The sequence below is a fragment of the Hyperolius riggenbachi genome, chromosome 8 (assembly GCF_040937935.1).
Source record: "Hyperolius riggenbachi isolate aHypRig1 chromosome 8, aHypRig1.pri, whole genome shotgun sequence".
Lineage (NCBI taxonomy): Eukaryota > Metazoa > Chordata > Amphibia > Anura > Hyperoliidae > Hyperolius > Hyperolius riggenbachi.
The window spans coordinates 31,218,713-31,237,686 of NC_090653.1; the positions used below are offsets into that span (position 1 = coordinate 31,218,713).

The 18,974-nt window shown below is 49.1% G+C and overlaps 1 protein-coding gene across 1 annotated transcript in view; it reads right to left on the reverse strand.

The window, feature by feature from the left end:
* Window positions 1-4,102: 4,102 nt before the first annotated feature.
* Window positions 4,103-18,974, reverse strand: part of TEKTL1 (tektin like 1) — a 35,318-nt gene continuing 20,446 nt past the window's right edge. Inside the window, 5 exon segments of the mRNA XM_068249332.1 lie at window positions 4,103-4,367; window positions 7,329-7,442; window positions 11,946-12,041; window positions 16,241-16,395; window positions 18,264-18,408. Coding sequence (XP_068105433.1) covers window positions 4,185-4,367; window positions 7,329-7,442; window positions 11,946-12,041; window positions 16,241-16,395; window positions 18,264-18,408 — 693 coding nt within the window. The 3' untranslated portion in view covers window positions 4,103-4,184.

Here is an 18,974-nt window from a genome sequence, read left to right on the forward strand (position 1 = left end):
CCGATGCTCTAGCTCCACCTCCGGTTCACTTCTTAAATTTCAGACTTTAAAGTCAGAAAACCACTGCGCCTGCATGCCCGTGTCCTCGCTCCCGCTGATGTCACCAGGAGTGTACTGCGCAGACACAGACCATGCTGGGCCTGCGCAGTGTGCTCCTGGTGCCATCAGCGGGAGTAAGGACACGACAACGCAGGCGCAGTGGTTTTCAGACTTTAAAGTCTGAAATTCCAGAAGTGAACCGGAGGCGGGGCCGGAGCATCAGTGAGTGGCTGCGCGGGCACAGGATGTCTGCGGGGGACCATTAGAAGCCACGGGTAACTTCAACTCATTTTCCCCCGACCCCCCAACAGTATCCCTTTAAGAAGGAAATGAAAAGCTTATGACAGTGATAACTGGGCTAACGCTGCTTCAGAATATTACACATTCCTTAGTTTTGAGTGTACAGAGGTGGAGCTTTATTCCTCACTAGCCGTTATTGCTGTCTGTCAAATTGCACAAACACGGAATTTCTGTCATCTCCCGTCCAAGGCCGGATTTATACTTTTTTTTGCCTCTAAGCCACTGCCCCCATTCCATGTGCAGCCCCCTCTCCCATGTGTATCATCCATGTACAGCAGCCTCCTCCCATTCATGTGCAGCTCCCTCTTCCATGTGTACCATCCATGTACAGCAGCTCCTCTCATTCCATGTGCAGCCCCCTCTCCCATGTGTATCATCCATGTACAGCAGCCTCCTCCCATTCATGTGCAGCCCCCTCTTCCATGTGTACCATCCATGTACAGCAGCCCCTCTCATTCCATGTGCAGCCCCCTCTCCCATGTGTATCATCCATGTACAGCAGCTCCTCCCATTCCATGTGCAGCCCCTCTTCCATGTGTATCATCCATGTACAGCAGCTCCTCCCATTCATGTGCAGCTCCCTCTTCCATGTGTAACATCCATGTACAGCAGCTCCTCCCATTCCATGTGCAGCCCCCTCTTCCATGTGTATCATCCATGTACAGCAGCTCCTCCCATTCATGTGCAGCTCCCTCTTCCATGTGTAACATCCATGTACAGCAGCTCCTCCCATTCCATGTGCAGCCCCCTCTTCCATGTGTATCATCCATGTACAGCAGCTCCTCCCATTCATGTGCAGCTCCCTCTTCCATGTGTATCATCCATGTACAGCAGCCCCTCCCATTCCATGTGCAGCTCCCTCTTTCATGTGTATCATCCATGTACAGCAGCTCCTCCCATTCATGTACAGCCCCTCTTCCATGTGTATCATCCATGTACAGCAGCCCCTCCCATTACATGTGCAGCCCCCTCTTCCATGTGTAACATCCTTGTACAGCAACTCCCACTTTGTCATGTGTTGCTCCCCATTTTCAGCCTCCTCTTTCATATGTAGAAACCTTTTTTTTCCTCTTTCGTGTCCAGGTGCCCCCTCGGGCTGCAGCTGCCCAAGGTCCGGGCCTTTGTTGCCTTTCCAGAAATCCAGGCAGGAATGCAGTTTTGGCCGTGGGAAAATGACCTCCAGTGTGAGCCTACGCTCAGGCCAGTTTTTGCACTAGAAACCAGCGTTTTTGTTGCGGTGCGAACATGTGATTGCATAACTCTCATCTGTCCGTCTTTTGGAGTGACAGTTCCTCTTTGGGAACCCTGTCCCTCTTTCTTCCTCATTTGTCCCTCTTTCAGAACTTTGTCCCTCTTTCTGGACTCAAGTACAGAGCTGTGTAAATATACTGTATGTATTTTTTTCTTGAAATTTTTTTTTTATTGACTCCAAACTTTATTCCCGTCCTCCAAATTGATATATTTCTTATTTACAAATGTGAATATGAAGAAAAATGAACCAGGATAGAAAGGACCAGTGTGGTTTGAATTATAAAACAAAATAATTTTCTTATCAAATATTTATGGTGTGCGTGACCAGGGGTGTGACGGGGGCGTGATCAGGGTTTCTGCTGTCTCTTCCGCGTTAGGCCCCGCCTTACATGTTTCGTCACTCCATGACTCATCAGAGTGACGAAACATGTAAGGCGGGGCCTAACGCGGAAGAGACAGCAGAAACACACGCGGTCACCGTGGGACCTTGGGCGCTAGAGGAGGACCGAGCTGACCGAGCGCGCGGCAGTCGGAAGTCCACCAAAGGCGGAGGGATACCTATGCCAGCCAGCCATCATAACGGGGGAGAGCCCGTGGCAAAAATACTCTATGCTGTACAATCGTTGTGGAAATTGTAAGTGCAATCGTTTTTACAAGTTTTATTAAAGTGACAGTATTACGCTATGTGGAGCCTTTTTATTGAGGTATGGATGCCGAGGAAGATATACAGTAAAGTGGAGCTACTTGACTTTTGCTGAATCTTGCCAGAGTGGTGAGGGACGACCCGGTGACTGTCCCAAGGCTTCATTTGACCTATCAGCAGGTCTTAATATCTGGTGAGCGTATCTCACTGGGTCAAACGCAGATAGAACAGAGGCGCCAAAAAGAGTAAAAACACTATTATTTAAAAACAGTAAAAAGAGGGAAGGTACGGTGGACTTACCTCCCTCTAGCAGTGGACAACAAAACTCTGAGGTAGAGTAGAATGCATTTATTAAACAGTGTAACTCCTAAAGATGCAACGCGTTTCGCGGGCCACAGCACCGCTTCCTCAGGCTATACAGGAGTTCAAAAAAGCTGTATCCAATCCAAGTATTGAATGAGCGCCTCATTCAATACTTGCATTCAATACTTGGATTGGATACAGCTTTTTTGAACTCCTGTATAGCCTGAGGAAGCGGTGCTGTGGCCCGCGAAACGCGTTGCATCTTTAGGAGTTACACTGTTTAATAAATGCATTCTACTCTACCTCAGAGTTTTGTTGTCCACTGCTAGAGGGAGATAAGTCCACCTTACCTTCCCTCTTTTTACTGTTTTTAAATAATAGTGTTTTTACTCTTTTTGGCGCCTCTGTTCTATCTGCGTTTAATACATATTACTTATCCACCCTTGGTGGAGGGGTACGCCCCCTTTTTTCTCCTGTCTACAGAGAGCGACTTTTATACCCGAGTGGGGTCGGGTACCAATTCTCCCCACCTGCCTTTCAAGTGGTTGCCTGCTGTTGACCCTTTTTTGTGAGTATAATTCTGCACGAACTATCTAGACAGATTTTTTCTGTTAAAACTATATTGCACTATTGGGCTCTCGGTGCCCTGTTTTTTCTTTTGTTTTACAAGTATCTCACTGGGGTGTGGTGACGTCTTTCCTCTGATTACAAGGTAGGAATTTTACCAGCACTTCAAGGATTGTGAACTGTATGCAAACTGCTGACAGGAATCCTACCAGCAGCCCATGTTCTGTGAATTGTACTCAAGCTGTTGATGTTAGATTTTGGAACTATGCACACTGTCTATGACAGTTTGATGCTCATTTATGCTTTGGAGTTTAACCACAGTGGACCTTATGAATATATGAATCCTCTATGTGGGATGGTATACTGATGAAAGAAAATTATCCCGTGCATAGTACTAGGTGGAATGTGTTTGTTATATTGTTTGTTTTATTGATATTTTGCGTAAGGGTAGAGGATCTAGATTGCACTGTGAGCGCCGACCTCTGTTATTGTCATAAGAAGAGGGAAGGCTCAGGATTCTCCAGGAGGCTTCCCACGCTGTCCTCTGGACCACCGCTGCTGCCCGGGACCCTCCGGAAGATCGCGACCACGCTCCTCTACGCGACCACAAACGAGGCTGTACTGCAACCAGGTAAGTACAGCTGTGCCTGCAGAGTAGCATGAAGCCGCTCCTGCTCGAGCCTCTCCAACTTGCACGCAGCCACATTCGTGTGCGAAGAGCAGCGTGGTCGCGAGGAGAAAGCCCACAAGCTCTTGTCAGATTTCTTTGGGTGGTGTGTATGCAGCAACGGTGCTCCAGAGGATGCAGGATCCAGAGGCTTCCCTCTTCTTAGGCAAGTATGTGATGTTTGACCCGATGGTCGCCTCAGGTACACTTTAATCACCCAGCTAGGTTGTGGCTGTCGGGATTGGTCTGTAGGGAGCAGGAATCCAGAATCAAGGACAGCATTAAAAACCTGTTGGGAAGTAAAGCCCTTCTTCACACTTTGAAACATGAAATAATTTTGTGGAGATTTGCTTTAATTGTGCTTTATGTCCTAGCTGTCCCTCTTAGATGATGTCACTTCCTGTGGGCAGTCTCTCACAGGCACAGCCTCTCCCGGCGACCCTTAGCGCTCTTCACCCGCAGTCTGACAGCGGCGCGGTCAAGGCGCTCCCCCCATCGCTTGTTCTCCTGGTCTTCCAGCAGCTTCATCTGTGTGATGCGCAGAGAGCCGATCCTGTCACATGTGCTTCCCAGAGATCTCTGAAGAGAGGCGGAGCCCTGACAGAGAACAGAGGGACAGTGTTATCAGCAGGACACTGAATGGGTCGTGTTTCCTTAACCCTTTCATTGTAGTTCAGCACAATTACAAAATTACGCAAAAAAAAAAATTGTGTGTAAAAATTGTTAACAAAATGTGTCCCAAATACAAAACATCATCCTTGATATCACATGGTCAAGTGTGGTATTGTAATAGTTATGAGGCGCATACGCCTAACACTAACCTAACCCCATACCTTCATACACTAACCCCACCCCTACCTGCACCTAACACTAACCCCCACCACCTATGCCTAAGAACCCCACCTCCACATACGCCTAACACTAACCTAACCCCATACCTTCATACACTAACTTCACCCCTACCTGCACCTAACACTAACCCCCACCACTTATGCCTAAGAACCCACCTCCACATACGCCTAACACTATCCTAACCCCATACCTTCATACACTAAACCCACCCCTACCTGCACCTAACACTAACCCCCACCACCTATGCCTAAGAACCCACCTCCACATACGCCTAACACTAACCTAACCCCATACCTTCATACACTAAACCCACCCCTACCTGCACCTAACACTAACCCCCACCGCCTATGCCTAAGACCCCACCTCCACATACACCTAACACTAACCTAACCCCAGACCTTCATACACTAACTCCACCCCTACCTGCACCTAACACTAACCCCCACCGCCTATGCCTAAGACCCCAACTCCACATACGCCTAACACTAACCTAACCCCATACCTTCATACACTAACCCTACCCCTACCTGCACCTAACAATAACCCCCACCACCTATGCCTAAGACCCCACCTCCACATACGCCTAACACTAACCTAACCCCATACCTTCATACACTAACCCCACTCCTACCTGCACCTAACTCTAACCCCCACCACTTATGCCTAAGACCCCACCACCACATACGCCTAACACTAACCTAACCCCATACCTTCATACACTAACCCCACCCCTACCTGCACCCAATACTAACCCCCACCACGTATGCCTAAGACCCCACCACCACATACGCCTAACACTAACCTAACCCCATACCTTCATACACTAACCCCACCCCTACCTGCACCTAATACTAACCCCCACCACGTATGCCTAAGACCCCACCACCACATACGCCTAACACTAACCTAACCCCATACCTTTATACACTAACCCCACCCCTACCTGCACCTAACACTAACCCCCACCACTTATGCCTAAGACCCCACCACCACATACGCCTAACACTAACCTAACCCCATACCTTCATACACTAACCCCACCCCTACCTGCACCCAATACTAACCCCCACCACGTATGCCTAAGACCCCACCACCACATACGCCTAACACTAACCTAACCCCATACCTTCATACACTAACCCCACCCCTACCTGCACCTAACACTAACCCCCACCACGTATGCCTAAGACCCCACCTCCACATACGCGTAATACTAACCTAACCCCATACCTTCATACACTAACCCCACTCCTACCTGCACCTAACTCTAACCCCCACCACTTATGCCTAAGACCCCACCTCCACATATGCTACTAACCTCCCCTTTACCTACACCTAACACTATCCTCTCTCCTTACCTACACCTAACACTAATCTCCCCCATCCCTATGCCTAACACTACTCTCCTTCACCTATGCCTTACAATATCACCCTTTCCACATATGCTTAACACTATACCCCCCCTCCCCCACCTACACCTAACAACAACAACAACAAATAACATTTGTAAAGCGCTTTTCTCCCGTGGGACTCAAAGCGCATAAGCATGGCTCCGACCATCGTGGTACAGAGGAAGAATTTTATAAATCTGGAAATGCCAGGCTAAACAGGTGGCTTTTCAGTCTGGATTTGAATAGCTCCAGGGATGGTGCTGTCTTTACTGGGTGTGGTAGGGAGTTCAATATCACCCTTTCCACATATGCTTAACACTATACCCCCCTCCCCCACCTACACCTAACCACAGCGGTTTCTAGACTACACCCATTCCACGCCGTGGCGCGTTTCGCAAAGAGTGCCCGCTGCTGTGCCACCATGCCCCAGCAATTCAGAAGTCCAGATCTCTGTGATTACTGATCATTTTGATAATCAGTTTTGTAAGATGAGCATCTGCCATACCTGTGAGATGAGGGTGCTGTCGGGGAGCTGTGTTCCTGGGTGTCTCTGTCATACCTGTGAGATGAGGGTGCTCTTGGGGAGCTGTGTTCCTGGGTGTCTCTGTCATACCTGTGAGATGAGGGTGCTGTCGGGTAGCTGTGTTCCTGGGTGTCTCTGCCATACCTGTGAGATGAGGGTGCTGTCGGGTAGCTGTGTTCCTGGGTGTCTCTGTCATACCTGTGAGATGAGGGTGCTCTTGGGGAGCTGTGTTCCTGGGTGTCTCTGTCATACCTGTGAGATGAGGGTGCTGTCGGGGAGCTGTGTTCCTGGGTGTCTCTGTCATACCTGTGAGATGAGGGTGCTGTCGGGGAGCTGTGTTCCTGGGTGTCTCTGTCATACCTGTGAGATGAGGGTGCTGTCGGGTAGCTGTGTTCCTGGGTGTCTCTGTCATACCTGTGAGATGAGGGTGCTGTTGGGGAACTGTGTTCCTGGATGTCTCTGTCATACCTGTGAGACGAGGGTGCTGTCGGGTAGCTGTGTTCCTGGGTGTCTCTGCCATACCTGTGAGATGAGGGTGCTGTCGGGGAGCTGTGTTCCTGGGTGTCTCTGCCATACCTGTGAGATGAGGGTGCTCTTGGGGAGCTGTGTTCCTGGGTGTCTCTGTCATACCTGTGAGATGAGGGTGCTGTCGGGTAGCTGTGTTCCTGGGTGTCTCTGCCATACCTGTGAGATGAGGGTGCTGTCGGGTAGCTGTGTTCCTGGGTGTCTCTGTCATACCTGTGAGATGAGGGTGCTGTCGGGTAGCTGTGTTCCTGGGTGTCTCTGTCATACCTGTGAAATGAGGGTGCTGTCGGGTAGCTGTGTCCCTGGGTGTCTCTGCAGAATCCTGACCAGGGGACGGTCCAGGCGTTCTCGTAAAGTGAGATCCAGGCTGCACACTGGGCCCTGTGAAAACATACATGATGCCATTCATTACTCGTGAAGAACAGGGCCGGATTACCGACCAGGCAATTCAAGCAGTCGCTTGGGGGCTCCATTCAGAGTCTAAGGGGCCCCATCAGCACGTAATTCACATCTGCTACAGTGGTATGCATTTGTGAGCAAGCGGCACCTGTTGCCATGGTGTTGGGATCTCTCCAGCCCAGCCTGTGCAGTCAGGCGGAGACTGAGGTCAGCAGCGTCAGCCACATTGAGCACGTTGGCGTCACGCACGCTGACTGCACAGGCTGGGCCGGAGAGAGTGGCGCTAGCATGCGGCGCTATCACCATGGCTACGGGCACCGCTTACTCACAAATTCATACCTAGGCCCAGATTTCTGGGAAGGTCACAGAGGCCACGGCCTAGGGCGATAAAAATTAGCAGGGCGCAGGACTTGGAGAGATAAGAGGTCACATGTCAAAGTAAATCACCACTCCTGCTTTGCTCTGGTCTGCCTGAATTCCAGAGATCCCTGCATCTCTCTTACTTGTGCAAAGTGTGTGTTATGGCAGTCAGCATCTGCTGTCACCTGTATGATGAGAGGGGACAAACAATCTGCTGTGAGAAGAAAAATATATGGTCTCAAGTAGCAGAACTCTTGAGTTCCAATTAGTTTTTCTCATGCAGCACACATAAACGGGCAGGAATTAGCAGCTCTCCCCCTCCCTGACTGATGTTAGTTTATTACTAGTAGGTCAGTGCTGTTAATGACCTCAGATCTGTTAAATTTATGGCTGTTTTTTTTCTCCTAGAGAATGACAGCAACATTCTTTGTGCTACAGTTTAACTCTTACCTGACATGTTTTAGAAGCAGCAAAGCATTGTTCTGTGTTAGCCATCAGTGAAAGCAGGATGTTTTGAAACAGAATGACAACTGTTACATTTATTTACATTTACAAAACAATCAATGGATCTCCTGCTGACTGTATATATAGCTGTGTGCCTAACATCTTGTATACAGTAACAAAGTCTGAAGACGGCTCATTAACCAAAGGCTCACGTTTTTTCTTTTGGTTAGCCAATAAAAAGTGTTATTCTGTTACAAAACTTCCTGCTGACTGATTTTAAAATCTGTCTTAAGTGCTAAATTGTCACTGTGTAAAGTACACCTGAGCTTATGCTGCGTACCCACAATGCAATTTTCGGACAGCTTTACTGTCAGATCGACTATTTCCAACATGTCCGCTCTGCTTTCCAATCAATTTTCTGAATGATTTTTCATAAAAGGGAACAGCAAATTGATCGAAAAATTGAAATTAGATCAGACATGATGGAAATAATCGACCTGACAGTAAATCTGTCAGAAAATTGCATCATGTGTACCTAGCATTACACTACATCTATGCCAGTGTGTGTAGTGTCGGATCCTTCTACTTACCTGTTCTCTGTGTTGGATGGGCTTCTCTGCATTGTGCTGCCGTCACCTGTTTGTGGCTCTGACGGCAGCAAGTTGCACAGAGGACAAAGAAGCAGCGCTGTCTACTGGGGCTCCTTGTGATTTTGCACTCCTGTATGCATGTTCACAGGAGCCGAGGGAGTGTTATGGCTATGTGTACTTGACAAGTGCTGCTGAGTGCTCATAGCATCATTTCTGAAGTATGCAAGCCCAGAACACTATCACCTGCTGTGCATGCAGACAGGAGCGCAAAATTACATGGAGTGGACAGAGCATGCACTGCTTCTTTGTTGAACGGGGCAAAGCAGCAAAACAGAGGGGGGACCGTTCAACCTAGTCAGAGCTGGACAGAATGGGGGGGGGGAGGGGGTTGGTGACAGCCAGCCTAGGGCGCTGGAAAGTACAAATCCGGCCCTGTTCATACCGTGTGGAGGGGCTGACAGCTGTGGTGTAGAGGTGAGATGCGGCCTGTCTCGCAGCTGTGCTGGGGCTCCGAGGAGCGGCTCGCGGGTTCGTGGGAAGGGGCCTAAATCTGTTACTTTGCATTAGGGCCCCACCTCTCCCTCCCTTCCTCTCCCCGGGCTGCCCTCCATGCTCCCCCCTCGGACTGCAGAGTGAGAGCGCACGGAAGCGCTGTATACAGCTACTCACCTCCCTGGTTCCAATCGCCGCTCTCTTTCCGCTGGTCTTCTCTGCATAGCGTGTGTATACACGGCTATGCAGAGAAGACCAGCGGCAAGTGAGCGACGACTGGAACCAGGGAGGTGAGTAGCTGTATACAGCGCTTCCGTGCGCTCTCACTCTGCAGTCCAAGGGGGGAGCATGGAGAGCGGCCCGGGGAGAGGAAGGGAGGGAGAGGTGGGGCTGCCCTCCCCGCGGCTCCGGCTCCCCCCCCACCATTACAGCGCCCCCCCCCCCCCCTCCCTCAGCGCCCAGGGCGGCAGCATTGGCCGCACGGCCCTAGAAACGGGCCTGATGATGACACTTTTGAGCCCCCTAAATACAAATGGCCTCAATTCACTAAGCAGTTTAGACTAGTCTGCTGATGGTTTTTAGCCTACTGATGGTTTGGTGTAATATTTTAGACCTGTTTTTAGACTTGGTCTATAACATAATTAGGTCGGTAAAGCAGGGAAAATGATAAAAAGATGCAATTCACAATGGCAAACAAGGAGTAACCACGCCCACTTTTTCTGACAGAGGTTAGACCAGCTGATATCTGTCGGCAAAGTATTTCTGTGAAGTATTTTAGACGTGAGGATGGAACCTTTTGAATTAATTAATCAGGCGTTTAATTGTATCCAGAGGAGAGCTCATCAGAGGAGAAGGATGTCAGTCATAGCTACTCGTTTGTGAATTGCATCTTTTGATAATTTTCCCTGCTTTACCAACCTAATTACCAAATGTTTTAGACCAGGTCTAAAACATTTGGTAATTATTAGGGAATTCCCTTTTGATGCGGCTGATTTACACCAAACCATCAGTAGACTAAAAACCATCAGTAGACTAGGGATGGTCGTAGTCAGCCAACTTCGCTACGCTGGAAATACGTGTAGTTTTACGCAATTACGCTTCGCCAAACTACGGCTTCGAAAACAAATATTCGCTTCGTATGCATTTCGTAGAATACGCGTTAAAATACGCAATTACGCATATAGTGCGCAGTGTAGTGTATGCGGATACTTATGCCCGTATGCAGAAAATTGTACGCAACAATTTCTTTAGAAATGCATATACTGGGAACCCTTCTATGCGTACATTCCCCTTTCCAATGCGTAAATTTGTATGCATACAATCGCATGCGGAAAATTAGACGTGAGTGACGCATTCGTAGTTCACTACGCAATACACATGTTAACTACACATAGTGGGTGTAAGCTACGCGCAGCGGTACTTCGCTACACGTAAATTCGTAAGCGTAGGTTTGAAACTTCGCCTATGAACTACGATGCGTAGATGCGAACTACGATGCGTAAATTCGCACTGGCGTAGTTTCTGCTCATCCCTGCAGTAGACTAGTGGAGCATTTGGATAAACCAGCTGCACAGCTGTGCCATCCTGTGGCCATGGAGCGGTTACATAGGCTGCAAAGGAGGAGAGCACTCTGGAGCAGGGGCGTAGCTAGACTTAATTGCCTCCCCCCCCCCCCCCCCGCAAAAATGATGCCCTGGGGCCCCTCGGTCCCCGAACCCCATGAGAGTCACATGATCGGGAGCTAGCGAATGGCAGCAGAGAGTGTACTGCTGTTAAGCAGCATCTAGAAGCAGGAAAAAATTACACACGCTCCCGCTACTCGCTACTCTGCATGGCGGGAGGAGGCAGCAGGGGTGGTTTTTCTGAGCAAACGGGGAGGTTTTCTTGCTAATTGGCTGCACTTGTGGTTGGAGAAAGGGAGGAGGAGGGGCCCCCTTAAAGCCTCTGGGCCCCCCTGCAGTGGCGGGGGTTGCAGGGGTGATTGCTACGCCCATGCTCTGGAGCTAATGCATATGGTGCCACATCTTTTTGCAGGACATAAAGCCAAGAGGTATGCATGCACCTGTAGACAGATAGATAGATAGATAGATAGCTAGATAGCTAGCTAGATAGATAGATAGATAGATAGATAGATAGATAGATAGATAGATAGATAGATAGATAGATAGATAGTGGTTAGGGAGGGGGCCGTGTAGGAGATGTGCCTACACGGGGCGTCCCTGTAAACGATGCAATTCACGATTGCGTCCAACCGAAGCCTCCCACCTGAATGCTGATTTATGTAATTCCTGCTAGGTATGGTACAGCAGGCAAAGGGTGTATGACAGTGCACCTGATTGGCTGACTGGCGTCTGCTGGCCAGATAGAGGCAGGATATTGCTCTAGCTGGAAGTTAGCAATTGTGTTTGTTGCAGTTGGCATTCAGTTTAGAGGTGGTGGGGTGAGTTCCCTGGAGGTGAGAGGTCCAGGGCTTGCCCGCACTTCCCTCTAGCGCATGGTGGTTTGGGGGCCCCAGCTAGTGAGAGAGACCTGGGGCCCCCGGCTGTCATGTGGACCAGTGTTTGTGATTTTAGATAGATAGATAATCAGTCATACATACCAGCTGCAGCTGATGACTGCCCTCCAGCTCTTCATAGATCCTCTGCTGCCTCTGACTCGTGTTCCTCACGTCTCCCAGGGTCAGTGTCACATCCTCCTAACATATAACACACATATTATACATACACAGTATAGTAACATAAATAACAGAATTAACACACAGTGAGCTTGATTCACTAACCGGCGCTACACTTAGTGGGCGCAAACCACGGTACTAAGTAGTTTGCGCCCACACATCACTCTCAGTACCGCTCACTGCGGTTGCGCCTGTATTAGTGCGCGTGCGACGATAACGGCGCATCGGGTGCCCCTGAAACGGAGCATCAATGGGCACCCGATGCGCTGTTATCGTCGCACAGCAGGTGCGCCGTTTTCGTTGCACAGCAGGTGCGCCGTTATCGTCTCACAGTAGGTGCGACGTTATCGTCTCACCGCGCACTAATACAGGCGCACAGCAGTGTGCGCGCACTGAGCGGGGCTGTGCGCGAAGTAGCTCTGTGCGGCCATCAGTGAGCGCAGAGCTACTTAAGGGGCATTAAAGGCTTTTCACAGTGGCGCTAACAGTTAGCGCCGCTTTGTGAATCAAGCCCAGTATATTGTACAGAACACCCAAACTCCGACGAGGTTACTTACATACATGCTAGATGTCCCGCAATGTCTCTCAAGATACCAGATTATTAAATGACTGACAGAAGTTATGTCTTTTGTTTAGCGCCTCACACTCGTCTGCTCCCTCCCACATATTTCCCACCCCCGAGGAGCAGAACAGGCTGCTCTGCATTATGTAGCTTTAGTCTGTGTATGTGGATTTGGTCATCCAAACTCTATCAACACAGTTCCTGTGAAATTTACATCTAATCTAGTGTTGATAATGAATGTAGCACAGCCCTAGTGGAAGCTCTGAAAATCTTAACAGACATGGCAAAGCTTTTAATATGGGCATTGGGTGCCTGTTATTTTCAGCTTAGGTTAATGGATTGGTTGGGGAAGTCTTGGGGTTAGGCATCAGCGGGTGGGTCTTTTGGTTAGGCATTGGTGTGTGTGTGGGAGGGAGGTCTTAGACCGGGTTCACATTGGCAGGGCATCCGCTCCTGCGCTGCGTTCCGTGCAGGTCGGGAACGTCCGCTCCGACGAGCGGAACGCAGGGAGCGGAACATAGCAATGTGAACTTTCCCATCGGGAAAGCATTGCTTCCGCTGCTGCGTTCCGCTCATCGGAACGGAATGCAGCCTGAATGTGAACTAAGTCATAGGGTAAGGCATTGGTGGAGGGGGGTCTTAGAGTTAGGCATTGGCGGGAGGGTCTTAGGAAAAGGCATCGGTGAGGGAGTCTTAGGGTTAGGCATTGTGGGCGGAGCCTTAGGGTTAGGCATAAAACTGAAGTCCTGATCGGGGGCAGCGCATGACAACAAAACTACTTAACTTGCAGTCTTCACCACTGGGGATAGGAGGCACGGATCTACACAGCTCTGAGCATGTGCGTAGCCTGGGAGTTCTAATTGATGGGGATTTAAACTTCAGAACTCACATCTCTGGTGTGGTGAAATCATCCTATTTTCACCTGAAGAACATCCCAATAATCAAGCACCTCATCCCCCCAGAAGGACTCCCAACTTTAGTTCATGCTTTCATTACCTCCCGACTGGACTACTGTAATGCTCTCTACACCGGCCTACCAAAAAAGGACTTGTACCGCCTACAGCTGATACAGAATACTGCTGCCAGACTGCTAACCAACCAACCCCGTCACTGCCACATAACGCCAGTCCTGCACTCCCTTCACTGGCTACCTATCGAATGGAGGGTCCTATTCAATATTGGTTTACTGACATTTAAATCACTAAATAATCTGGCCCTGGATACATGAAAGACATGTTGCAGCTGCGTAGCAATCCCTGCAATCTCAAATCCACAGGTTCTAATAATCTAGTCATACCCTGGGTCCACCTGAAAACCTTTGGTCCCAGAGCCTTCTGTCATGCTTCTCCTACGTTATGGAACTCCTTACCTCAGCAGATCAGGACAGCTCCATCTCTGGACATGTTTATATGCAGACTGAAAACCCACCTGTTCAGTTTGGCATACTTTATTATTATTATTATTTATTGTATTTATAAAGCGCCAACATATTGCTGAATCTGAGAGAGTCTAAGGGCTTTGAGTCCTTTGGGAGAAAAGCACGATAGGATTAGACATCTGTGGTTTGGTCTTAGGGTAAGGCATTTATGAGGGGGTCTTAGGGTTAGGCATAGGTGAGAGGGTCTTAGGGCAAGGCATCGGCAGGGGAGCATCTTAGGGTTGGGTATCGACAGGTAGGTCTTAGCAGGGCCGGGCCAAGGCAGAGGCGAGAGAGGCTCCAGCCTCAGGGCACAGTGTAGGAATGGGCACACTCACTCAGCTATCATTCACCTATTGTTTTTGAAGCAGAGTGAAATAAGAAAAGGGGATACATGGCAGTGACTGCTAATCAGATAACCAGAGATTAAGGTGTTGGGGGCCCTGGGGAGCCTCTTAGTCTAGTAACAATCAGTGTGTGATGGTTGAGGTGGGAGGGATGGAGGGGCGCACTTTGGTGTCTCAGCCTTGGGTGCTGGAGGACCTTGTCCTGGCTCTGGGTCTTAGGGTAAGGTATAGGTGTATGGGTCTTAGGGTTACGCATCCAGGCGAGGGGGGGCTTTCTTAGGGTAAAGCATTGTCAAGGGGGCTTAGGGTAAGGCATCAGCGGGGGCAGGGGGAGTCCTTAGGGCTAGGCATCGTCGGGGGATCAGTTAGTGGTAGACAGAGGGAGAATAAGGTTATGTTAGGCTGTAGTAAAATATGGTAAATCTTACCGATATTTTACTACTGGAATAAAATAGTGGAATATCTGTCATTTTACTGATATACCACTGCCGGCTTTCTTTGGGGGCCGAAATACCGCGGCACCTTTTTTTTAAACATATTTAGAAACTGTAAGTGGGTCATACTGGATCATAGTGAGGATTGCTGAAACATTTTGTGGTTGTGAGATTGCAGCTGCATGCGACACCCACTGCAAGAGCCTTTTAATATTCCAAGGAAGTCCAGGAGGATGTGAGTTTATTCAGGAGCCTGCATGAGACTGCAATCACACAACTGCTAGTTTCAGCCACCCCGTTGTGCTTCAGTGTGACCCCAGCGAGGGCTGCAAATGTTTACCACCTAATTGTAGACAATGTAATTTAAATCTGGCCCTGGTTTGCCTCATCTCTCATGATATCCGCACTGGAGGAGCTCTGTGAGAGATGGAACTGAAGAGAGAGGTATATGGAGGCTGTCATGTTTATTTCCTTTTAAGCAATACCAGTTGCCTGGCAGCCCTGCTGATCCTCTGCCTCTAATGCTATTAGCCATAGCCCCTGAACAAGCATGCAGCAGATCAGGGGCTTGATTCACAAAGCGGTGCTAACCTACTTAGCACGTCTAAAGTCTTTAGACGTGCTAACCAGGGTGCTAAGTAGGTTAGCACCGGATATCTCAATCAGATCGCGCGCTAACTTTGCGCGCAAAGTTTTACGCACGCTAAGTCCCATAGGCCTTAATGGGCACTTCGCGCGGAGCGCCCTGTGCTCTGTGCAGTGCGCGCGTAAAGTTTTATGCGCGAAAAGCTTGTTTAGACGTGCTAAGGGGGTTCTCACAGGCGTGCTAACAGTTAGCACCGCTTTGTGAATCAAGCCCCAGGTGTTTTAGACTTTAAAGTCAGATCTGACAAGACTAGCTGCATGCTTGTTTCTGGTGTTATTCAGATAATACTGCAGAGAAATAGATCAGCAGGGCTGCCAGGCAACTGGTATTGCTTAAAAGGAAATGATATGGCAGCCTCCGTATACCTCTTACTTCAGTTCCCCTTTAATAAAAATGCCAGAATGAAATATCTGCAGGTGTCAGTCCATGTGTGCAGCAGTGAGTGCAGCAGTGTGTGCAGCAGCGTGTGCAGCAGTTTGTGCAGCAGCGTGTGCAGCAGTTTGTGCCACAGTGTGTGCAGCAGTTTGTGCAGCAGCGTGTGCAGCAGTTTGTGCAGCAGCGTGTGTAGCAGTGAGTGAAGCAGCGTGTGCAGCAGTTTGTGCAGCAGTGGGTGCAGCAGTGAGTGCAGCAGTGTGTGCAGCAGCGTGTGTAGCAGCGTGTGCAGCAATGTGTGCAGCGGCAGCAGTGTGTGCAGCAGCGTGTGTAGCAGCGTGTGCAGCAATGTGTGCAGCGGCAGCAGTGTGTGCAGTAGCGTGTGCAGTAGCGTGTGCAGCAGCGCGTGCAGCAGCGTGTGCCGCAGTGTGTGCAGAGTTACCCGGATGGTGGAGCTCTCCTCTGCCTTCTTTTGCAGTCCCTCCGTCACACTGTCCTTTAATTCTGTGCAGTCTAACGGCTTCTGCCAGTTGGAAGGCTGCACATTTCGGAATTTCTGAGATGTTAGAAGGGCATTATTCACAGCAGCCTGACAATCTATGCAGAAGAGAGGAACAAGACTGAAGCCAGTCATTGAAAGGGTAGTCTGCAAAACTGCAGATAAGCATGTCTATGTATGCTGCAAACTATGCACATGAACAAGTGTACCCCATATAACAAGTGCAGCCATCATGTCCCCATAGAACAAGTGCTACCATCATGCCCCCATAGAACAAGTGCAGCCATCATGTCCCCATATAACAAGTGCAGCCATCATGCCCCCATATAACAAGTGCAGCCATCATGTCCCCATATAACAAGTGCAGCCATCATGCCCCCATATAACAAGTGCAGCCATCATGCCCCCATATAACAAGTGCAGCCATCATGTCCCCCATATAACAAGTGCAGCCATCATGCCCCCATATAACAAGTGCAACCATCATGTCCCCATATAACAAGTGCAGCCATCATGTCCCCATATAACAAGTGCAGCCATCATGTCCCCATATAACAAATGCAGCCATCATGCCCCCATATAACAAAGTGCAGCCATCATGCCCCCATATAACAAGTGCAGCCATCATGCCCCCCATATAACAAGTGCAGCCATCATGTCCCCAAATAACAAGTGCAGCCATCATGCCCCCATAGAACAAGTGCAGCCATCATGTCCCCCATATAACAAGTGCAGCCATCATGTCCCCCATATAACAAGTGCAGCCATCATGTCCCCATATAACAAGTGCAGCCATTATGTCCCCCATATAACAAGTGCAACCATCATGTTCCCATATAACAAGTGCAGCCATTATGTCCCCATATAACAAGTGCAACCATCATGTCCCCCATATAACAAGTGCAGCCATTATGTCCCCATATAACAAGTGCAGCCATCATGTCCCCATATAACAAGTGCAGCCATCATGTCCCCCATATAACAAGGGCAGCCATCATGTCCCCCATACAACAAATGCAGATGTAGCCATCATTTTCCCCACAAAATATGTACAGCCATCAATTCACTCTATAGTGCAACCAAAATGCTGTTCATATAATGGTGTTGATTCACTAAACCATGCTATCTTATAGCACAGCCGCGTTAGCACTTTGTGCACGTTATAACATGCGCAACGTTTTATGGGCGCAAATGCGGCGTTTTGAGCGAGAGACATAGGTGTAACAATAGACCCTGCAATGGAAGCAGCCGCAGGGGGGCCCAGAAACCACAGGGGCCCTGTCCTGAGAGACTGACAACTAAGGGCAAGGAGAGAAAAAACTTTCTGTTCTCTGCGCATTTGTTCTAATGACTGCATTTGCTCTGCCACTGATAAGGAATCATACAAAAATTTGCAGACAAAGATTTGTAGACAGTCCCTATTCACTGTTCAGTAGGGTCTTGTGTACAGCCCTGTTCTACCCCAGCCTTTCTACCCTTCCCCAAGTGCTGTGTCCTGTAGTGATGCTTGAGGAATCTGGGCACGGAGAGAAAAAGCTTTCTATTCGCTGCACAATTGTTCTAATGACTGTGTGTGTGTGTTTGTGTGTAGGGGCCCATCCAAATTTTCGCAGGGGGGCCCCGTGATTTCTAGTTACGCCCCTGAGAATTCGCATTTGCGCGCATAAACCATTGCACGGTTAGTGATTCACCCCATTATGTGCAGCCATATAACCTGTGCAGCCCCCATGCAGAGGTTGGCAGGGATGTACACCTGACTGGGAATATTTGCCCGCTCCCTGTGTGTGTTCTCTGTCTGCAGCAGGTTGTCTCTCAAAAGACAGGATTATACTGGTGCCCGTCACATGACAGGAAGAGGACAGAGGTGAGATCCAACCCACCACAGAGGACACAGAGCGGGACCAAGTGTGCCCAATCCCATGTACTTCAATGTGACCCAGCACAGGGATTTCAGTTTTCACAATACCTATATCCTCTGGGCCTAGCAGAGATCCGCCCCCAGCTGTGTCCAGTCCACGAGAGCCTGGCCGCCCATTCTCACTGATAATATCCAACACTCGCCCCTTCTCTTTACAGAACTCCGATAACTTCTGCCGGTGCGAATACAGTGCCTGCAAGACCACAAGAGAGTTCAGGAAGCAGCAATACGGTACAAGCAATGACGCTATCCAGCCACACCCAAACATGCAAAGGGTGCCCATACATTACCGCATCTTCAGCATCCATATCTGGCCAATTCAATCATAATATTAAATCTGGCAGATATCAATGCTGCAATGGCCACTCGCATAGCTCCCAACTGTCCCTCTTTTGGAGGGACAGTCCCTCTTTGGGAGCCCTATCCCTATGTCCCTCTTTCCTCCTCATTTGTCCCTCTTTCTATATAAATTATATATTTCTCTACTAAAAATGTGTTTGATTGGCTCTAAACTTTATTCCCATCCTTTAAATTGATATATTACTAATTGTAAAATGTTAATATGAAGGAAAATGCACCAGGATAGATATGGCCAGTGTGGTTGGAATTATAAAACAACATATTTTTCTTATAAAATCTTTATGGTATGCGTGACTAGGGGAGTGATGGGGCGTGATTAGGGTGTGGCAGGGGTGTGGCTTAAGTGTCCCTCTTTCTCATCTCAAAAAGTTGGGAGGTATGCACTCGTTATGATTGATA